The following is a 20,270-nucleotide window of genomic DNA, read 5'->3' on the forward strand; positions in this document are numbered from 1 at the left end:
TCCCATAAAACAGAACAAAAGAAATGCTGAGTTGTCTTTCATCCTGTTTGGCGGTCTCTTTGAAGCGAGACGCACCAATCAGAGACTCTGATGAAAATAAACAAACTTCATGTTAAAGTCGGAACAGACTGGCTCAGAAGCTTGGTAGAACCGGATCGGGACTTCTGTTGGTTTTCCAGAGACCGTTTTGAAGATGTTTTACTACCCGACTGTTCTAAAGCGTCACACGGGATGTTTTTCTACCATCTGGTGAGTCAAAATCTGCGTTTTCTCTTTCACGTTTCTGCTCCGCTTTCAAAATGATTTTTATGCAAGGCAGTGAGTGCGTTTCTAACGTTTGTTTTTGGGCTAAAAGAAAAAGATTTTCATGGAATTTTGTGATAAAAAACCTGTCAAATTTAGCTTAATAGAAATTAAACTGACATTTATCAGATGAATGTAAATTTAATCACAAAATAAATGCCGATTTCTGACGAAGAGACCGACGATCACGCGAGTTTTCATGGACTGATGACGTCAGTGTTGCGTTTTTTTTTTGTCTATATACTTTAGGATCTTTTCCACGTTTAAATTCAGAGTTTCGTGTATTTAAACGTTATTATATATATATATATATTAAATCGTAGCGCAGACTTCAGGGGAAGGCGGGAAGTCGGGGAGCAGGCGCATCTGGTGGTGAAACGAACCAAATCAAAACGACGAGCCGCCTTTGAAGTGTCGTCATCAAAGCCTTGAAGATCAAAGAGCTCCGGTTGAAAACTTTTACGCGTTTAAATGAGATAACGTGCACGAAATTTGGTTTCTTCCCAAGTTTTATTCCAGTGAGCAGATTTTATTGTCACCTGAAACATTTCTCTGTTTTTGGACTCTGGCTGTCTTCAGTTCAGATCATCACTGAAGAGATGATCCCGAAATAAAGCCTCAGCTACAGATTTAAAATTTGTTCATGTGTTACAATAAACTTCCCATACGTTAGAATTTTCTAATTTATTGTATTAAAGATACAAAAAGCGACAGTTACAATCTTAAAACAATGTTTTAGCAGCATAAAGGCGATTTTCAAAGTTTTAAGCTGAAGTTTTGATTTGGAGATAAAGATAAACTGCATCTCACATCTTTATACGCATTTCTGATTTATTTTATTAATAAAGAGCTGTTGTTCATCTGCTGCAGATAGATGTTAGTGCTGATGCCCCTGCACTACTTGCTCACTGTCAGCAATTTCGTCGTCGTCGTCTTCCTCCGCTTATCCGGGTCCGGGTCGCGGGGGCAGCATCCCAACTAAGGAGCTCCAGACCGTCCTCTCCACGGCCACCTCCACCAGCTCCTCCGGCAGGACCCCAAGGCGTTCCCGGACCAGATTGGAGATGTAACCTCTCCAACGTGTCCTGGGTCGACCCGGGGGCCTCCTGCCGGCAGGAAATGCCCGAAACACCTCCCCAGGGAGGCGTCCAGGAGGCATCCTGACCAGATGCCCAAACCACCTCAACTGGCTCTTTTCGATCCAGAGGAGCAGCGGTTCTACTCCGAGTCCCTCCCGAATGTCCGAGCTCCTCACCCTATCTCTAAGGCTGAGCCCGGCCACCCTACGGAGGAAACTCATTTGGGCCGCTTGTATCCGCGATCTCGTTCTTTCGGTCATTACCCAAAGCTCATGACCATAGGTGAGGATTGGGACGTAGATGGACCGGTAAATCGAGAGCCTGGCTTTCTGGCTCAGCTCCCTCTTCACCACGACAGATCGGCTCAGCGTCCGCATCACTGCAGACGCCGAACCAATCCGCCTGTCGATCTCCCGATCCCTCCTACCCTCACTCGTGAACAAGACCCCGAGATACTTAAACTCCTCCACTTGAGGTAGGACCTCTCCCCCGACCCGGAGTTGGCAAGCCACCCTTTCTCCGTCGAGAACCATGGTCTCAGATTTGGGGGTGCTGATCCTCATCCCAGCCGCTTCACACTCGGCCGCGAACCTACACAGCAAGAGCTGAAGGTCAGAGCTGGATGAAGCTAGGAGGACCACATCATCCGCAAAAAGCAGAGGCGAGATTCTCCTGCCAACAAACTCGACACACTCCACACCACGGCTGCGCCTAGAAATTCTGTCCATAAAGGTAATGAACAGAACCGGTGACAAAGGGCAGCCCTGGCGGAGTCCAACCCTCACCGGGAACAGGTCCAACTTACTACCGGCTATGCGGACCAAACTCACGCTCCTCTGGTAAAGGGACTGAATGGCCCTTAACAAAAGGCCACCCACCCCATACTCCTGGAGCATCCCCCACAGGGTGCCCCTGGGGACACGGTCATAAGCCTTCTCCAAATCCACAAAACACATGTGGATTGGTTGGGCAAACTCCCATGCCACTGTCAGCAATTTGAAAATGCTGATTAAAAATGTAGTAATGGTCAGGCACAGCAGATGAAAACCAATGAAAAAGCAGCTATTCGTGTCCTGGCCTTGAGGACCGGTTTCCAGCATGTTTTAGTTTTAACTCTGCTTTAGCACACCTGATTTCAATCAGCAGGCTTCCAAAGAGGCCAATGAGCTGCTGCACAGGTGAATCAACCACTGAATTAGGTGTGTTGGAGCAGAGAAACAAGAAAACATGCTGGACACTGGCTCTCCAGGACCAGGAGTGACTACAACTGGACTAGAGAAACCACTAAAACGCGTTGGATAATGGATGCTAGCCCTCGAGGCCCGGAATTGAACATCACTGTCTTAAACTGTAGATCAAAACCATTTCCTGGATGTTTGGGGGGTGGGGCAACACTCAGGGGTGTTAAAATGAAAAAAAAAGTCTTTATTCAAACAAACATGTGAAAATAATAAAAATCTAAAACATGGTTCATTCATAAACATAAACATAAGTCTAAAACCAAGATTATTTTAATATTGGCAGGAATTTGTTATATTTTCTTAGCAATTATATTCTTGACATTTTCAGTACCTTCCAGAATGAGTCATTTCAGGGCTCTGTTGCAGCTGGCAACATCCACCCATCCCCTGTTCAGGTTGCTATAGGCTGAGAAGCTCTGATATCCAAGATGAGCTTGGCGATGAGCCCCCTCGCTCGTTTAAGGAGGTTTTGTTCTACTTTCCTCGTTTGTGATGTCACAAATGGAGAATTTTTGAAACAGCTTCTTTCAGGCACACAATTCCTAAAACCAAACACCGACAGAAAACAGACAGACGTGGTTTTTCACATTTGGAGAGCTTATAGAGGCAGCAGAGACCCACGCGACAGTTCAGAACGATACAAAAGGTGAATTTGGAATATTATGTCCCCTTTAAAAATAAACAAAAGACTTGCACATTTTAGGCTCGTTGCTACAAAAGGCATCAAAGTTCCTCGCCGGGAGTTCCTGAAAGTCAACGTTAAAAGGACCTGGTGAGTATTAACCTGAGCAGTTCTAGTTATATTGTTGTACACGTGTCGCTGTAACATTAATCCTCACCCAGCGATGAGATCATGAACTACGTGCTGGAGCGGGTCCCGCCCCCTCGGCCGGATCTCCCACGGCCCCGCTTCTCCCTCTACCTCTCCTCCCAGCTCCAGTACGGCGTAGTCCTGGTCTACCACCGCCAGTGTGCCATTCTCCTGGGTAAGACTGGTCGAACAAGAAGGAGTAGAAGCCAAAGAGCCAGTTCTGATGAGAAACGTGTCGTTTCAGAGGAACTCCAGTCCATCCTGAGCCACCTTCTGAAACAGAGGAACACCAAAGTCATCGATCTGGATGATGGCAACAGGTGGGAACATGCACTTTCCACCATGAATCCTTCTTTTTTTCCAGCTTTAAGCTTATTCTTGTTTTCCCAGGCAAACTATGGCTCTTCCAGATGGGCTTTCTCTGATGGCGGAGACTGAAAATGCTCCTGATCCTTTATTTGGAGTGATGGATGGCCTCATGCACAGTCCCACTACACTCCTGCAGGTGAAGGCAGATGTTTGTGACTGGAGACATCTGATTGGTTGATGTGAATGGAGTGATTTCTGCGTCTCCTTCTAGATGAGTCGAGAGTACACAAGAGAGGTTTCTCCTGAGCTTCCCGAGCTTCCTGATCTAACCAGTCCAGCTGCTCCTGTTGCTCTGGAGCTCCAAGGTGATGCAGAATCTTAACGTACAAATAATGATCATCAGAAGCTTAGAGCACTAAAATCACCGAATTCTCACCCGAAAACCAGGAAGTGTGTTCAACTGACAATAAAATAATTTTATCCCAGTTTCCTGGTTGCTGCAGCAAAGTTGGTCAATTTGTCGTTTCCACTCAGCAGACAAGCGCTTTATTTAAATCCCTGTAATATACTTTTCATTTTGCTTTCTTTGGGGCTGCATCTGTTGAATTCTTTGCTTTTTTAAATTAAATTGTGGGTTCTGTCCCCCCCCCCCCCCACCAGGCATCACTGCGTCTCCAGAAGCCATCACACTCAGAGAGACGGAGCCTGTTGCTATTCCTGCTGCAGAGGTACAGCCAAGAGCTTTTAGTCCTGGAGTCTGGCTCAACAAAACCTAAAACTTTCAGCTCACTAAAAAACAGGGTATCCGCGGGTCCTTAAAAAGTCTTAAATTAGCTTTTCCAAATTTAAGGCCTTAAAAATCCTTAAAAATGACAAATAATCCTTAAATACAGTTTCCAAAGGTCTTAAATTACCAAAGACCCAATAAACAAGATCCTTTTGTTTTCCTCAATTTCTAGTTAGTCTTCAGCATTTTTTGTGTATGATGGTTGGCGTAAGCGGAACCGTACACATTCAGTTGGTTGTGAAAGGGGGCTATTTTTAGATGAGCACATTAGCTGGTTAAGCTAGTGGGAGCTTGCGCCATGGGGAAGTTTAATGGTAACTGGATGGCTAATCTTACGTTCGCCACGTGGTTAGCACCGGTTCCAGGCAATAGCTGGAAATTATAGCCTAAATTTAATTTTAAAAGTAGCTTAAATTTGGTCTAAGTGGCCTTAAAAAAGGTCTTAAAAAGTCTTAAATTTGGCTCCCTTAAACCTGCAGATACCCTGAAAAAAAAAAGTGTTTTATGTGTTTTTTTGGACAATTTTTCTACTCAAAAAGGACAAATAGAGCAAGAGAAAAACTACTTTTTACAGAAACTCAGACCCGAAACAGCTGCATTAAACAGGGCATCTTATTTCATAGTCAATAGACTGAAACACAAAAAACACGAAGAATCAGAGTCTAACTAACATTCACCTCTTCCACCGCCTTCTCATTGTTAGTTTGAGGGTGTCGATCTCGCTGATCACCTTCCAGACATCATTGACTTTCTCTTGGATCAAAAAGGTCACTTTCCAGAAGGTTTGTGGCAAAACTAGGTGATTTTTAAAAAATATAAACAACAATAACACATTTTAAAAGGAGAAAATGTTCTTTTTTTTTAACTAACAGAAGGTGTAGAGTTACCAGAAGGAGCGATTCCCCAAGAAGAAGAAGAACGAGAGCTGAAGAGGGAAGGAAGAGACTCTGAGAGACAGAAGATGAAGGAGTTGACAGGATCTACTGCAGAGTAACTTTTACTTTATTACACACACACACACACACGCACGCACGCCCTGATCCCCTGACCGTGGTTCTGCCTGTCAGGCTGCAGTCTACGACTGTTCCCGGGGAAGATGCTGCACTGTTGCCACTGGAAGCGCCAGGACCACGTGCTGAAACCCCAAAAGCTCCCAGAGATGAGGTCACCCTGGTCTCTGGACCGCTCCTCCCCTCTCCACCTTCTGCAGCAAGGAAAAAACGCCCGAGAACTCCAGAGTTAGAGGTTTGTAAAATTCTGTAACAAGACTTTTATCATTGCCCCCAAAGAAACACACTTTGTGTGTTTATCCATGACTTTCCCAACATCAGGATGTCCATCCTGAGGTGAGCAGGAGGAGGAGGCGCAGGAGACAGCTGGTGTTCTTCGATCCGGAGACGCAGCTCCCTCAGAACGAGCAGCAGCAGCAGATTGATGACCCTCTAACTGAAACCAGACCCTTGGCTCTACCACTGCTGTTTTCTCAAAGAACCGTCCCTGCCTCGGAGCTCTTCAGCAACCCCTGCATCTGTCAGTAACACACCTGTCTGTGCTCCATCAGCACCTGTTAAAGACCTCCATGTTTTTAGGAGTTGCAGGTTTATAATATAGTCTCATAAATGCTGGACTGAAGCCATCATTGTGTGCAAAGCTGATTTCCTGCTGAGAAAAACCCAATTGATTTGCCCCTCCCCCCCAGCTTTGTTGGACGACACTACTCGAATGACCTTTCCAAAAATAAATCACAGGCTCACTTCTACCTGCAGTTCTCCCAGATGAGATCCGGTCTCTATGGAGACAGGCCGCAACCATCACACCTCTGCCGGGCTCGGACCTCCAGGTTGGAGCGGGGGGGCCCGAGTCGTCTGACTCGGAGAGAGAACGCGAGACGATGGAGGCGGCCGAGAGAGAGGAGCAGAGACTCGACCAGGTTTCCTCAGAGGTGTGTCCGAGTGTCAAAGCAGGTTTTCTAGATTGAGATGGAACACTGGATGGTAAACGATTTTTGGTGTGTGTGTGTGTGTGTGTGTGTGTGTGTGTGTGTGTGTGTGTGTGTGTGTGTGTGTGTGTGTGTGTGTGTGTGTGTGTGTGCATGTCTTACATCTGATGTGAGGACACGTTTGAACTTTTCAGTAGGGATGCACCGATCAGGTTTTTTGCTGCCGATCACCGATACCAATATCAAAGAATGCTGATCACCGATACTGATCACGTGGATTGGCCAGAAATTTTCTACAACTTTATAATGAGTGCTACAAACTACATAATCCGGGAATAAAGGAAATGTAACCTAATCTAAAATGGTCTGTTCGGTCTGCTTTGATCTATTTTGAAAACTCCGATCAAAACCGATAGGGGCGCTATCGGCCGATTGGGATCAAATGCCGATCCATCGGTGCATCCCTACTTTTCACCTCCAACATGGGGGCGTATTGAAATTGTGAGGACATTTGTCCTCACAGTGAAAAATAATCCAGCGACATTGGTTATCTTTAGGGTATGGGTTAGGTTTAATACAGTCACAAAAGTGAATGGAGGGGCCTCACAAGTATATACACACCACCATGTGTGTCTGTGTGTGCTTGCAGGTACCAATGGTGGAGCCTGAGATGTTTGATATCTCGGGTAAGAACAAGAAAATAAATGTTGGACTATTCACATCCACCTCACTTTAAGAAATAATCTTTCCTAGGGAAAAAGATAAGGAAAAGAACCTTCTAATGTGTGTGTGTGTGTGTGTGTGTGTGTGTAGCTGGTGGTACTCTGCCACTGGAGGCGTCTGATCAGAGGGAGTTGTCTCGAGAAATCTCTCCTATTTACACATCTGACAGAGAAGGGTGAGCAACGAACAGATGTGTGTTTGTGTTGATGTTGTCAAAATTAAATGCACACACGTGTGTGTGTGTGTGTGTGTGTGTGTGTGTGTGTGTGTGTGTGTGTGTGTGTGTGTGTGTGAGGCAGGTCCATCATCTTCAAATCTGCCCTGATGCTGCAGGACATCCCTGAGAGGGAAAGTGAAACAGCTGACAGGGAAGCAGCAGCAGAGTCTCCTGGGTAATCATCTGAAGACACATCACTCAGACGATCAGATCTTTGTGTAGGATTGACCTTACAGTGTGTGTGTGTGTGTGTGTGTGTGTGTGCGCGCCTACCTGCCTGCCTCCAGGTGGTTGCCGGAGTTGGTGGAGCACGAAGGGGAGTCGGTACTTTTCCGGTCTCTTTTACCACCAGAGGCAAACCGTAAAACTGTCAGCAACCTTTTTCAGAAGCTCCTGGGTGAGTTTAGGTCACACTAGCAGTTGCTTCAACTGGACTTCTTTACACAGGAAGATGTTTGCTTCTCATCAGAGAAGTTTTCTCTGTTCAAAAAGGAAAATGCAGAGTTCCGAGCTTTTAAATTGTGGTGGGTTCTCAATTTAAAGGAGTGGTTCACTCGTTTAATCAACACATTTGCTGTGGTCTCTAGTAGGAATGAATGCCCACATCACGGCCGAGCTTCAGGCGGCAGGTTTTGGAGTCTTATTTCCTGATATTTGGACATCTCATCTCGGAATAGATAACAGCAACGCAACTCTCCCACTGATGTACAACACTGATGTTTCTTCTCCACAAATAACGCAAGCCTGGAGGAACTTTGGCTGTGTGGTGAAGATGCTAATGCTAACGGTTAGCTTCTACTAACCGAGATGTCCGCTGCTGATGCCTGGACATTAAAACAACAGCAACAACAGAAGCTGATGCAGCAGAAAGACGTAGGAGACTATTTTCATGTTCAGCCTGCATGAAAAACTCGAAGTGACAATGCCTTTTCAGTGAACCACACCTTTAATTGAGCCTCCTCATAATTCATCCCCCATTCTCTTTCTTTCTCAGGGGTCATTTGAAATTGTTTGCCTGTTTGTTCATAACAAACAACATGAAAATGAGTTTAAAAGCAGATTTTTACATTAAAATTAAGCCAATTTTTACTGACGCAACACAGTAAAAGAAACTCACATCTAAATTCCACTTTGTGAGATCTTGAGTTTGTTTAGCGGGAACCCGAGATGTTTTTCTTTCTTTCTTTTTTTTTTTTTTTGGAAGCTAAGAGCTCAAAGTCAAGTCGAGATAATCTTTTGGGGCTCAGTAAAAGTCTGCATATGTTCACTGGTAAATTCTTAAATATCTTCTGGAAAACTTGAATAATTGCTTGTGATTCAGATCACAATAGCCCCGCCCATTTTTGGGCCCAAATACTTTTACATAACTGCAGCTCCTGAGGTGTAAGCTAGTGAAACTGTTACACTGTTGGTTTCTAATTCCATCTTTCAGTTCTTTATAAAACACAGAAAAGGTTGATTTACTTGCAATGTTTCGTTTGCGGTGTAGGAGCCAAACATCATCAGGCTGACGCCGATGGCGGGCAGCAGAGGACGTTGTCGCCCTCTGCTGCCCGCTCTCTCCTCTCCGATGATGCAGTCCCAGGCGCGATCTAACGAGTAAACTCCATCGTCTCTGTTCATGGTCCCACATCCACGTCTCCTTATATAGGCTGGCGTTAGCATCGGATAGGCTAGCCATTAGCGTGCCTAGGCTGGCCACTAGCTGACTAGTGACTCTCTGAGACATGCTAATGGCTAGCCTCTCCGATGCTAATGCCAGCCTATCCATGCTAATGGTCCGTCAAGGGGGTAGGAAATCCAGCTAGTGGCCAGCCTAGGCACGCTAATGGCTAGCCTCTCCAATGCTAACACCAGCCCGTCCAGGCTAACGCTAGCCTATCCATGCTAACAGACAGCAGAGGGAGTGTGTGAACCAGTCAGTGACCAGCCGAGGGCTGCTAGTCCCTAGCGTATCTAGTAGTAACGCCGGTAAAGGTGCTATTTCTCAGTAAGCAGCGACAGCCTCTCAGTTACCGGCGCCAGCTTATCATTAATCAGGTCAGTAGTTTGCTTCAGAATTTATATATCCTCCTGCTGCTGGGCAGTAGTCTTAATTTTGGCCCCCATACAGCGCCATACACTAGTCTGTTTCTAACTGTTGTGTATGGTTTTGTTGGTGTGTTTATGTTGTGTTTTTTCATTGTTGCTCTTACTTTTTCTGTTATGCCTTTGATGTATGGTAGGGTTATCTCTGGTTTTGGTTCTTGTCTTCCTGGATTTCTGGTTCTTTGCTTTGGTTGTTTTTTTTCTTTCTGTTGTTGTTTGTTGTTTTCCTTTGTTTATTGCCCATGTCGGGTATCCGCAGGTCTTTAAAGCGAGGCAAAAAAACCTTTTCTGTGTTTTAAAAATAACTGAAAGTTGGAATTTGAAACTCAGCACAGCAAGAACACACCAAAGACTGTCGGTTTCTTTTAATCCTTTCTGTTTCACTCTTCTCACTTAATGACTGAACTCAAACTTCCCGTTTGTGTAGAGAAATTATCGTCCGGGAGGATCCGCGCAGAGCAGCATGAGCCGTTTGGAGACATCTTAATATTTCCTGGATCCAGCCCCAAAGACCTGGATTAAATCGGATTAATTCTGTGTTCCAGTTTTTCTGCTTTCAGATAACATTCATGAAACTGTTCTGTGGTCTTTTCGTACGGTGTTTGTTATTGATGTTTTGTTCACTGAACTGAAACAACTTTCAGTTTTAAAGAGTTTTATTTAATATCTGTATCATTGTTCCTCTTTGCAACCAGTTTTATCAACTTCATACGATGTCAGAAGAATATTTTACTATTTCTACGGTCGAGTATTTGATCATTGTATCTCTTTTACTTACTCTGATGAAATAAACATATTTGTTTTTTAAACCACAGAAAGGCTGTGTGTGATCTCTGAGCGATTAAATCTGTTGGAGGAGAGAATGTAGGTGAAACTCGATCGTTCTTTTGCACATCTCGATTCTCCTCTGAAGACTTTTTCGTGTGTGTGTGTCTGTGTGTGTGGGGGGGGGGGGGTGTGACTAAAGTTTATTATTAGCGTCTGTCTCTGCTTGCTCTCTCTCAGTGTCTGCCGACTCATTTCTTTCTGTCTCTTTCCTTTCCGTGTCTCTGACATCGTTTTCACTTCTTCTGTTATCCAAGTTTTCTTCATTTTTGTTGTTTTGTTTTTCCTTTGTTGGATTTTGAGGAGCGTCTGAGTCGATGTCTTTGCTACACTTCAGGTTTCTGCTGACGGCGCTTACAGGCTATTTTTACCTTGTCACACTTCTACGTCCTCTAGTTTGTGTTATTCTGTCACCGGTTTAATTTTCCCAGCCCTCCCTGCTTTCTCCTCTTCTCTAAAGCTAATCTGCTGCTGCTTTATCTCCCTTTCCACCTTAAAGAAACACCCCTCCATCGGCTCCTCTTCCACTCCAGTTTGACCCTTTCTCTGATTAGATCTGCACCTCTCTGTGATGGGGATGAAACTGCTGTTTTCTCTCTTTAAGACTTTCCTGGACTGTATTTGTGTCTGTGCATTGGTGAGTATCACTTATTATGTTTTTGCTTTTATTTATTTAAGTCTCTTCTGCTCAATTTACCCTAGACCTAATGCAATCTGTGCTCAGATGTGTTTTTAATTAGGAAAGTCCTCCTCAGCTTTCAACCCAGGCTTGTTTTGCAGGTTGCAAGTGTTTATGTGGGTTAGTGTCACTTCTATGTTCAGGGTTCAATGCTGAGTTTCTCCTCACTGACACCATGAGCTTCTGATATTAATAACAGTCTCAGAATGTGGATGGAAATAGAGCATCAGCACCACCAAAGAGACCAGACCTCATTTACAAAAAAGGCTGACATCACTGGGATCATAGCTAAATCTTCAGTGTGAAGCTTTGTCAATGCAATGTTTGACTAATGCACAATTTTAAAAAAAAGTTATGTAATGGTAACAAAAAATGTATTTTAATTAAGGGACCTTTCTAAGAACTCAAGGTCCGTGTAGAATACATTACAATCTTGAACAGGTGAGTTAAAATGGTGACGGGAGTGGTATTCCTAAGTTTTATTGCTAAGGAATTCCACGGGGATGGAGCAGAAATGCTTGACGTCCCATGGCAACAAGTGGAACAGGGTGATTATCCAGGTTGATGGAAGCTGAGGATCTGAGTATGTTGGAGGGTGTGGACACATAAGATGTGACTGAGGCAAAAACTTGTGAATTGCCCCAGTATATGTCAGGGATGTGTATTTTTGAAATTCTGGCGATACGATACAGGGGAGACGATACGACATATCACGATATATTGCAATACTTTCAGTCAGATGTTACAAGCAATTTCTTTTACTGAATTTATTGTAAGATGTTCAATAAACAGTCCAAACTGATACGTAACATGTTTAACATGAGGTATCTGAACCATGATGGAGGGATTTACAGTTCAGTGGTGGAAACAAAACCCATTGCACTCTGCTGCCACGTAGCGGGTGGTGATTGAATTGCACAAAACAAAAAGAAAATACACAATTGTTTGCATGTAAATTCTTTCAAGAATTAGATACACGGCTTTTGTATACCGATGTAATAATCGCAGGAAAAAATCACGATATATTGCCATATCGATATTTCCGATACACGGCTTTTGAATATCGATATAATATTGCTGGAAAAAATATCACAATATATTGCCATATCGATATTTCCGATACACAGCTTTTGAATATCGATATAATATTGCAGGAAAAAATATCACGATATATTGCCATATCGATATTTCCAATACTCAGCTTTTGAATATCGATATAATATTGCTGGAAAAATACCACGATATATTGCCATATCGATATTTCCGATACACAACTTTTGAATATCGATATAATATTGCTGGAAAAAATATCACAATATATTGCCATATCGATATTTCCGATACACAGCTTTTGAATATCTATGTAATATTGCTGGAAAAAATATCGCGATATATTGCCATATCGATATTTTCTTACATCCCTAGTATATGAGGAGCAACATTTAGTCAATCCTAAATTGTAAGTTGCTGGATAGTTGCGGTGATGTCATTAGAGAAGTGTGTTTTGGTGATTGCAGGAGAAGAAGAGTTTTGGGCCAGTTGAAGCTTGTGTAGAGACTTCTGTGACACCAAAAACGAGGGAATTACAGTCATGTCGGCAAGAAGAGACCAAACTTTTTACTAAGCTAGCAATGGTGTGATTTAGAAAGTGATGGACACAGAAAATTAACGTTTTGTAAGTGGCAGCAAGCTGATCAGGTGACCGAGAATGACACAAAGATTCTTAATTATATTCAGGCAAGTAACAAGAATATTCAATAGCTGTCCCTAGTGCTGATGTCACGAGGAGGACCAGTTATATCAGGGATCAGCTTAAAGTGACAGTGTGTATTTTCCCTGGCAATAGGGGATGGTAGAAACCTAAATCACTGCAAGCAAGCATTATTTTTGTGTTCAGGTAATACCTTACTAACAGATGGCCATTAGGGTCAAAAATCCTTGGGAGTGCAACCTCCAGCAAACAAAAACCACAAAATCATATTCCCTTTCATCACTTGCAATGAGTGAAAAGATAAATGTGTAAAAGAACGCTTATTAATGCAGAAAGTTTTGTAACCATTTGTTACGAAAATGCATTCTGTCCTTACGGGCTCCCGCAGGAGCAAACATGGCATCCAATATGGCATCGTCCAGAGACTTAGGGTGTTTCTTAATGTCAAGGCGCCGGGCCTTTCTCGTTAAGAAACACCCTTAGACCCACTCTCATGCATTTTAGACCTGATTTTTATGGTTATATGTTATGAAACCATCAAATATTTTTCAACAACTGGGTATCTTTTAATGTATTTACAACAAAATTTCAATGGATATTTCCAGAGATTATTGGTAAAACTACACATTGTCACTTTAAGGAAGTTTGAAGATAACCAGCACTTAATCTCTGCAATGAGTGAGTGAGGATGGTAGAAGCATGGAGGATGGAGAAGTTGAAGCAAATAAGTGGGAAATGATAGATGATAGATAGATAGATAGATAGATAGATAGATAGATAGATAGATAGATAGATAGATAGATAGATAGATAGATAGATAGATAGATAGATGATAGATAGATGATAGATAGATAGATAGATAGATAGATAGATAGATGATAGATAGATAGATAGATAGATAGATAGATAGATAGATAGATAGATAGATAGATAGATAGATAGATGATAGATAGATAGATAGATAGATAGATAGATAGATAGATAGATAGATAGATAGATAGATAGATAGATAGATAGATAGATATTTTTTACATAGTTGAGTTTACCACAATATATTTTGGTATTTTTGATATCATACTGTTTACAGAATAAATATATATGCTGGATCAATCTATTTCTAGTTCATGGGTATTCTTGTTTCTCCTAACTCCAACCGTAGCGGAACAGAGCTGACTCTCCAGGCACCAAGAAGCGGGCTGCTGACTCTGGTCACCTGAAGTATAGAAGTGGGGACATCCTAGACAACAGATGTAGGTGTCAGAACTGAAGAATGAGAAACTTTCACCTAATAAATACACAAAATCTGTCTTAATTTAACGTCAAACTGTTTTACAGATGAGATCATCGACACTTTAGGTGCGGGGACTTTTGGGAAGGTGGTGCAGTGTTTAGACCATGATAGGTAAATATTTTAGTTGAGTCAATTTTCTGCAGGTTGCACGTTTATCTTTAAAAAAACATTCAAACACACAGAGATAGAAGGAGAATCGCTCTGAAGATAATTAAAAACTTGGATAAATACAGAGAAGCAGCCAAACTGGAAATCAGTGTGTTAGAGATGATCAAGGAGAAAGACCCGCTCAACAAACGGTCAGTGTGTCACTTAGATCAGTCTAGAGATTTCATCAGTTCACATGTTTGACGTTGTTTCTCTGCATTTGTGTCCTGCTCAGGAACTGTGTGCAGATGCTCAACTGGTTTAACTTGTATGGCCATGTGTGCATCTCCTTTGAGCTGCTGTCTCTCAGCACCTTCGACTTTCTGAAATCAAACAACTTCCTGCCTTTTCCGATTAACCAAATCCGACACATGGCCAGCCAGATCTGCCACGCCGTCAGCTGTGAGTAACACACATCACACCACCGGGGAAGCAACGCTTTCCAGGGTATCCGCGGGTCCTTAAAAAGTCTTATATTTGCTTTTCCAAATTTAAGGCCTTAAAAATTCTTTAAAATGACAAATAATCCTTAAATCGTGCTGTGAACGCACAAACTCATATAATTGTCGAGATGAGTCGTAAGCTTGGAACTTTGGCTGAGATTCAGGCTCTGGCACAAAAGGTGGATGCCATCAAGGAGCGAGTGGACTGTTCAACACGAATTGGGATGGATTAATTACGCCATTATTGGATCTAGAGGGGTTGAAGACCAACAGAACATTAAGGCAGAGAGGAAATTATCTGTCTGTCCCCAAAACAATTTTTACCTGCATCTGGTGCCCTTAGAGCCTGTGAGGCTGAAGTGAAAACTCCTCCCTCAGAAGAAATGTGGAATGCTGCCGTCCATGGACGTAATATTTGTGTGTGTGTGTGTGTGTGTGTGTGTGTGTGTGTGTGTGTGTGGTGGGGGTGGTGGTGATGTCCCCCCCACTTTTTCCAAAGTCAAGTTTTGACCCCTGCACTTTTTACCATCCAAAAACAATATTACGCTATATTAAATTGACACTGGTTGAGCTCTAGGACCAAGCGGAAAACAACCGTTTGTGCTGAAGCCTGTTTCCCATTAGAGCATGCCTCAGAAGGCAAATATAGGATCGATATATTAGCCGACCATCACATCAGTCTATCCCTAATCCTGATGTAGGGTACTGGCTCCTGGTGAATCTAACTCTCTCGATCTCATCTGCAGTTCTTCACGACAACAATCTGACTCACACCGACCTAAAGCCTGAGAACATCCTCTTTGTCAACTCCGACTACTCTGTCGTGTACAACACAGAGAAGGTGAGAAACAACAGCAGGATGAATCCTTTAGCTGACAGAAGAAGGGATTACTGACAGCTGAACAACCTGACATGTGGCTTTGTTGTTGCTCGTTCAGAAGTTAATTTATTTCAGCACAGCTGTGAGCCGCCCACACTCTGAATCTTATTCTAACTACTATAAATTACTGCCAACACTGCTAAATATAAACAACAGAAGTAACTTTCTGCCTTTTCCACTGCGTAGAAGTGCAAAGAGCGGAGGATAAAAGACACCACGGTGCGGCTGGTTGACTTTGGCAGTGCCACCTTTGACCACGAGCACCACTCTGCAGTCATTTCTACACGCCACTACCGAGCCCCAGAGGTCATTTTGGGTAGGAGATGTTGACTTTTAGCTAGTCTCTCTGTGCGGTTTGGCTAATCTCAAATCTCTTCTCGCTCCCTCAGAGTTGGGCTGGAGCCACCCGTGTGACGTCTGGAGCATCGGCTGCATCCTGTTCGAATACTACGAAGGCTTCACGCTGTTCCAGGTGATGTGCGCGGAATATTAAATGTACAATCAGTGCTGTTTATTTCACTTTGTTGTCCTCTTCTTTTACCCCAGACTCATGACAATAAAGAACATCTGGCTATGATGGAGATTATACAGGGACCAATTCCGCAGAGAATGATTCAAAAGAGCAGGTGTTACTCTGCTTTAGCTTGTTACAATCAAACACATCCTTATGGTTTTTTGCCTTACAGTGAGTGACTATTTTCCCTCAGAAGGCAGATGTATTTCCACCACGGCCGACTAGACTGGAATGAGTGCTCCAAGGCTGGACGCTTTGTTAAATCCAAGTGTAAGCCGTTGAGGGTGAGATAAGGCAGCTGCAAACTTACACACATCCACATTCGCCTCTTCACTAACGGTCTCTCTCTCTTTCCCTGATGTTCCTAGAAGTACTTGTTATCTTATGGCAGAGAGCACCACCATTTATTTGACCTCTTGGACGGGATGCTGGAGTACGAGCCCTTGAAACGCATCTCTTTTCCTTCTCTTCTGAATCATCCCTTCTTCCTCTACATCAGTCCCGGAAAACCTCAATCCTGGCGGAACAGCTGGGACGCGGGTAAATGACCCCGTGTGGATCGTACGAGAGTCCTTGCAAGTTAAATCAGGACAAACTGATGCTTTAAGGAGAAGTCTTTGCTAAATGGTGCTATAAAGTTTGACAGAAAAATTACAAATTGCCAAAATCCTGAGTCGACTGAGTCGATGGTGGAAACATTCAATCCCAAAACAATTGATGGAATGTTTTTGTCTCTATTTTTGTACTTTATGAGTTCCTTGTTCATGTTTACGTTACATAAACATGCAAAAATCTTACAGTTAAGTCTTAAATGTCCTGCATGTTAAAACAAGCGCAGGCTGACTTGAAAAGAGCAAACTGTTGCTGCTGTATTAGATATGAAGTTCAATCGAGTTCAGTGGCGGAGCTTGATATGTGCAACATGTGCGGCCGAACAGGGCGGCAGTCTGCAGGGGGCGGCATTTTTCCTTTTTTTTTTTTTTTTTTCAAAAAAAAAATTTTTTTTAGCATCAACCAATACATAAACAAAACATAGAAATCGCATGTTCTTAATAATAATAATGATGATAATACTAATATTTCTGTAATAAAAGCACAACAAAGTGTAACCCATATCAACTACTCCCTGTCACATGACCCACGTCAGCTGATGTGAGGTCTCTCTCCTGATTGGCTCCTTCCACGTCGCGGCAACCATGAAAGCTGCTCGTGCCGTGGCTGTAAGCTTGTTGCTTGTAGAACGGCGTTGGAAAACAAAGCGTTTTTCTCCCCTCAATTCATTTATACTCTCATTTTACCTCAGCGGTAAGTGTTCTTAACATCTACCAATAACACCCTTTTACTTGTCAGTGACCAGTCGATCGTTTTCGCTATAAAAAAATGACCTTGTTCGGCGGAGTTCCCACCGCGAGCAGAACTCCGGTTCAAAAACGCTGTTTTTGAAACACTTTTATTTTACTTAAGCACTTTAGTGGGCTTAATTTGAAACCAAGAGCAATCAAATGATGATTGTTTTGTGTTGCCTTGAATTCGGCTATGCTGTCTGTCAGACAGTTGTTTTCCTTTATTGTTGTTTTTATATTTGTTTGTAGCAAACGCTACTGGAATGCATAGATTGAGCTACGTAGCCAAGATGATTAATAATTGACCTGTTGTACATTCGTGATATGTTTACCGGTAAACTGAATAGAACTTGATGTGCTAATGAACACAGGGGGATCTCTCACAGGGCGCCATTTAGGCCAGCTCCGCCTCTGATCGAGTTTATTTATAGTGAAAGAGTATACTGTAAAACTCTTTAAAATCAGAAACCTGTGGATAAACAAGCAGCTGCACACCAGGCTGCATGGTGGCGCAGTGGTTAGCACTGTTGCCTCGCAGCTCGAAGGTCGCAGGTTCGAAACTCTGCTGGAGTTGCGTGTTCTCCCCATGCGTGCGTGGGTTTCCTACGGGTACTCCGGTTTCCCCCACAGATCACAACATGTCTTATAGGTTATAAATTGTAAGTCAAAGCGTCTGCTAAATAAATAAACTTAAACACCAAGAAGCAGGAGAGGTTCTGGACCAGCGTTGGGCCGGCTGCTCTGTTGGAGAGGCACGTTTGTAAGGAAACAAAAATATTGCCTTCTTCTATTTCAAATTTTAGTGCGTAGATACAACATTATAATAACAGTAATTCAGTCGCAGTTGCTTTAAATGCAGCAGCATTTCAATAAATTTCATGATATGATTATGCAAAAAAACCTTTGATATTTTGTTAATCTGTAACAGCAACAGTATGAAAGTATCAGCATTTCTTTTCAGTTTCAAGTAAATGCATTCTCATGCTTTGGTTCCACATCTCACATTAAAGAGCAAGTCACCTCCTACCAGAGTCTTACTCCGCTCCCACTTCCTGTTTGAAAAATGCAACAAATGCTGTTGCCTAGCAGACCGAGAGGGCGGAGCCGCTAACAAATACACACACACAGGCTCGCAAGCAACATTGTGACATCATAATGTACCAGCTAACGTTCTAGGGTACCTCTTAGCCAATAGCAATGGCAGATTTAAATTCAAATGCAGTGCAGAGTTTTTACCTGACAACGGCACAACACTGACAGTTTTAGGCAGAAAATTAAAATTTTAACTAAAATGCACTAAAGTGCAAAACTATTGACTACACGTGTCTGCAGCACGATTAAACACACATGTATATAGTTTATCAGAAAATAAGTTGATCTGGGGGGACTTGCTCTTTAAGCTAAACTATTGTGGAAAAAAGCAGTACTTAAAGCTTAAATTAGCCTAAAATAGTTTTTCATGCCTCTTAACAACGTTCTAACATAGTCTAGCTGTAAATATTATGTGGAGATAAAACAAAACAAAAATAAATTCATGAAGTGGTCCTCTTGCTTTTTTCTAAAACCTTTGCCAATAATACGTTTCAAACTGAAAGCAACCATAGGACCATTCGGTTGTTGGTCTCACCAAATTTCCGCACTTCTGCACTTCCCTGGGTTCTCCGTTCATCATGCACTCACGTATTTAGCAACAGAACACAAATGTTGTGAGAGGTTATCCGCTCAATAATATCAGAGGAGGAGAAACAACCGGCTGCTACCGCTTATACTCGAGGACAAACTACAAGAGTCCCCCCCCCCCCAAATAATTAAACACACTTTGAGGTCACGGACAACAAAGGACAATTAGGACTACATTGTTGCGTATGGCTTCACGGGTTTTCGGTTCGGGCAGAAGCATCTAAGGCAGGGGTGCCCAATCCTGGTCCTCGAGGGCCGGTATTCAAATTCAAAAATACTTTATTAATCCCAGAGGGAAATTGATTATCCAGCATGTTTTAAGTTGAACTCTGCTTCAACACACCTGATTTCAATCAGCATGTGATTAAAATGCTTCTGCAGAGCCTGATGAGATGCTGCACAGGCGATTCAACCAGTTAATCAAGTGTGTTGTAACAGAAAAACCACAAAACCTGCTGAATACCGGCCCTCCAGGACTAGGATTGGGCACCCCGATCTACGGGAAGACACCCTGAGGGGAAGGGTGAGCGTTCCGTGACCGTGTATGCGTTCAAAACCTAGCATGCTTACAGATTCATCATAACAGCTTTAACAATGCTTAGGCCCTCAGCTGGGGGGAGGGGAGGGGGGGGGGTGTTCATGCTTGCTATCAAGATCAGGGTATCACTGCCCCACCATGGCTTTAAGATCCTAGGACCGCCCCTGCCAGGAATTGTTTCCAACATACCCTCTGGACTGGACTCTGCTATGCTCTCCAGAACTTACTAGAATGTGTCCATATTGGTTCTAAGTTGGAAATAATCAATGGGTCTTCAACAGATGTATATTTTATTCCAGCCGTTTTTTGTTTCTTGGATGCTCTCCTGCACCGTCTAGACGTCATCAGCCTGTTCCCACGGAGATGCTACCACTTCTGCTCACCTTGAGTCCTGTCCTGGCTCAGCTCTCTTAGGCTGCCAGCGTCAAAACTGATGGCACGTTGTTGCCGTAGCCTATAAAAGTGGCTAGTGTAGCTAGTCCTGCTGCCCTTACACTATGGATTCACCAGTTCTAAAAGGAAAAATCTATATGCATCCCACAACCTCTAGGAACATGTTTTATAAAATTGATAATAGTCTTTGTGTACTTATAGTAAATTTTGTACCAAGTGACATCTTTGTTTCGATTAATAAATCCTATTGTTTTGTGCTATCGTGGCCTCCCTGTTCATCAGACTGCTCCAGAGTGTGACACAGCACCATCTTGTAAATGCCATTGACT

At 43.0% G+C, this 20,270-nt stretch overlaps 2 protein-coding genes across 5 annotated transcripts; both read left to right on the plus strand.

The window, feature by feature from the left end:
* The first annotated feature begins 84 nt into the window (after positions 1–84).
* LOC107379697 (meiotic recombination protein REC8 homolog) lies at positions 85–10,285 on the plus strand. 2 transcript variants are annotated; one of them, XM_015950571.3, is made up of 17 exons: positions 85–249; positions 3,327–3,395; positions 3,467–3,609; positions 3,679–3,754; positions 3,825–3,939; positions 4,015–4,108; positions 4,404–4,471; positions 5,234–5,312; positions 5,403–5,520; positions 5,598–5,775; positions 5,862–6,060; positions 6,297–6,472; positions 7,119–7,155; positions 7,283–7,367; positions 7,492–7,584; positions 7,697–7,806; positions 9,925–10,285. In XM_015950571.3, exons 1-17 carry the CDS (start codon positions 194–196, stop codon positions 10,017–10,019), a joined length of 1,791 nt encoding a protein of 596 aa, XP_015806057.3. In that variant the 5' UTR covers positions 85–193; the 3' UTR covers positions 10,020–10,285. The 2 variants fall into 2 exon arrangements, with proteins under 2 accessions (XP_015806057.3, XP_070407247.1); XM_070551146.1 differs by having other exon boundaries at positions 3,467–3,754.
* A 189-nt stretch (positions 10,286–10,474) lies between these two features.
* Positions 10,475–20,201, plus strand: clk2b (CDC-like kinase 2b). Of its 3 annotated transcripts, XM_015950573.3 has the most exons (12): positions 10,475–10,659; positions 10,822–10,959; positions 13,872–13,962; positions 14,048–14,114; positions 14,186–14,302; positions 14,386–14,552; positions 15,340–15,434; positions 15,660–15,789; positions 15,863–15,945; positions 16,020–16,099; positions 16,181–16,271; positions 16,356–20,201. In XM_015950573.3, the coding sequence occupies exons 2-12, from the start codon at positions 10,894–10,896 to the stop codon at positions 16,533–16,535; spliced, it is 1,167 nt and encodes a 388-aa protein (XP_015806059.3). In that variant the 5' UTR covers positions 10,475–10,659; positions 10,822–10,893; the 3' UTR covers positions 16,536–20,201. The 3 variants fall into 3 exon arrangements, with proteins under 3 accessions (XP_015806059.3, XP_054597355.2, XP_070407250.1); XM_054741380.2 differs by having other exon boundaries at positions 10,491–10,959; positions 16,184–16,271; XM_070551149.1 differs by having other exon boundaries at positions 10,493–10,959; positions 14,237–14,302.
* Positions 20,202–20,270: the final 69 nt, after the last annotated feature.

Source organism: Nothobranchius furzeri, chromosome 5 (assembly GCF_043380555.1).
Source record: "Nothobranchius furzeri strain GRZ-AD chromosome 5, NfurGRZ-RIMD1, whole genome shotgun sequence".
NCBI lineage: Eukaryota > Metazoa > Chordata > Actinopteri > Cyprinodontiformes > Nothobranchiidae > Nothobranchius > Nothobranchius furzeri.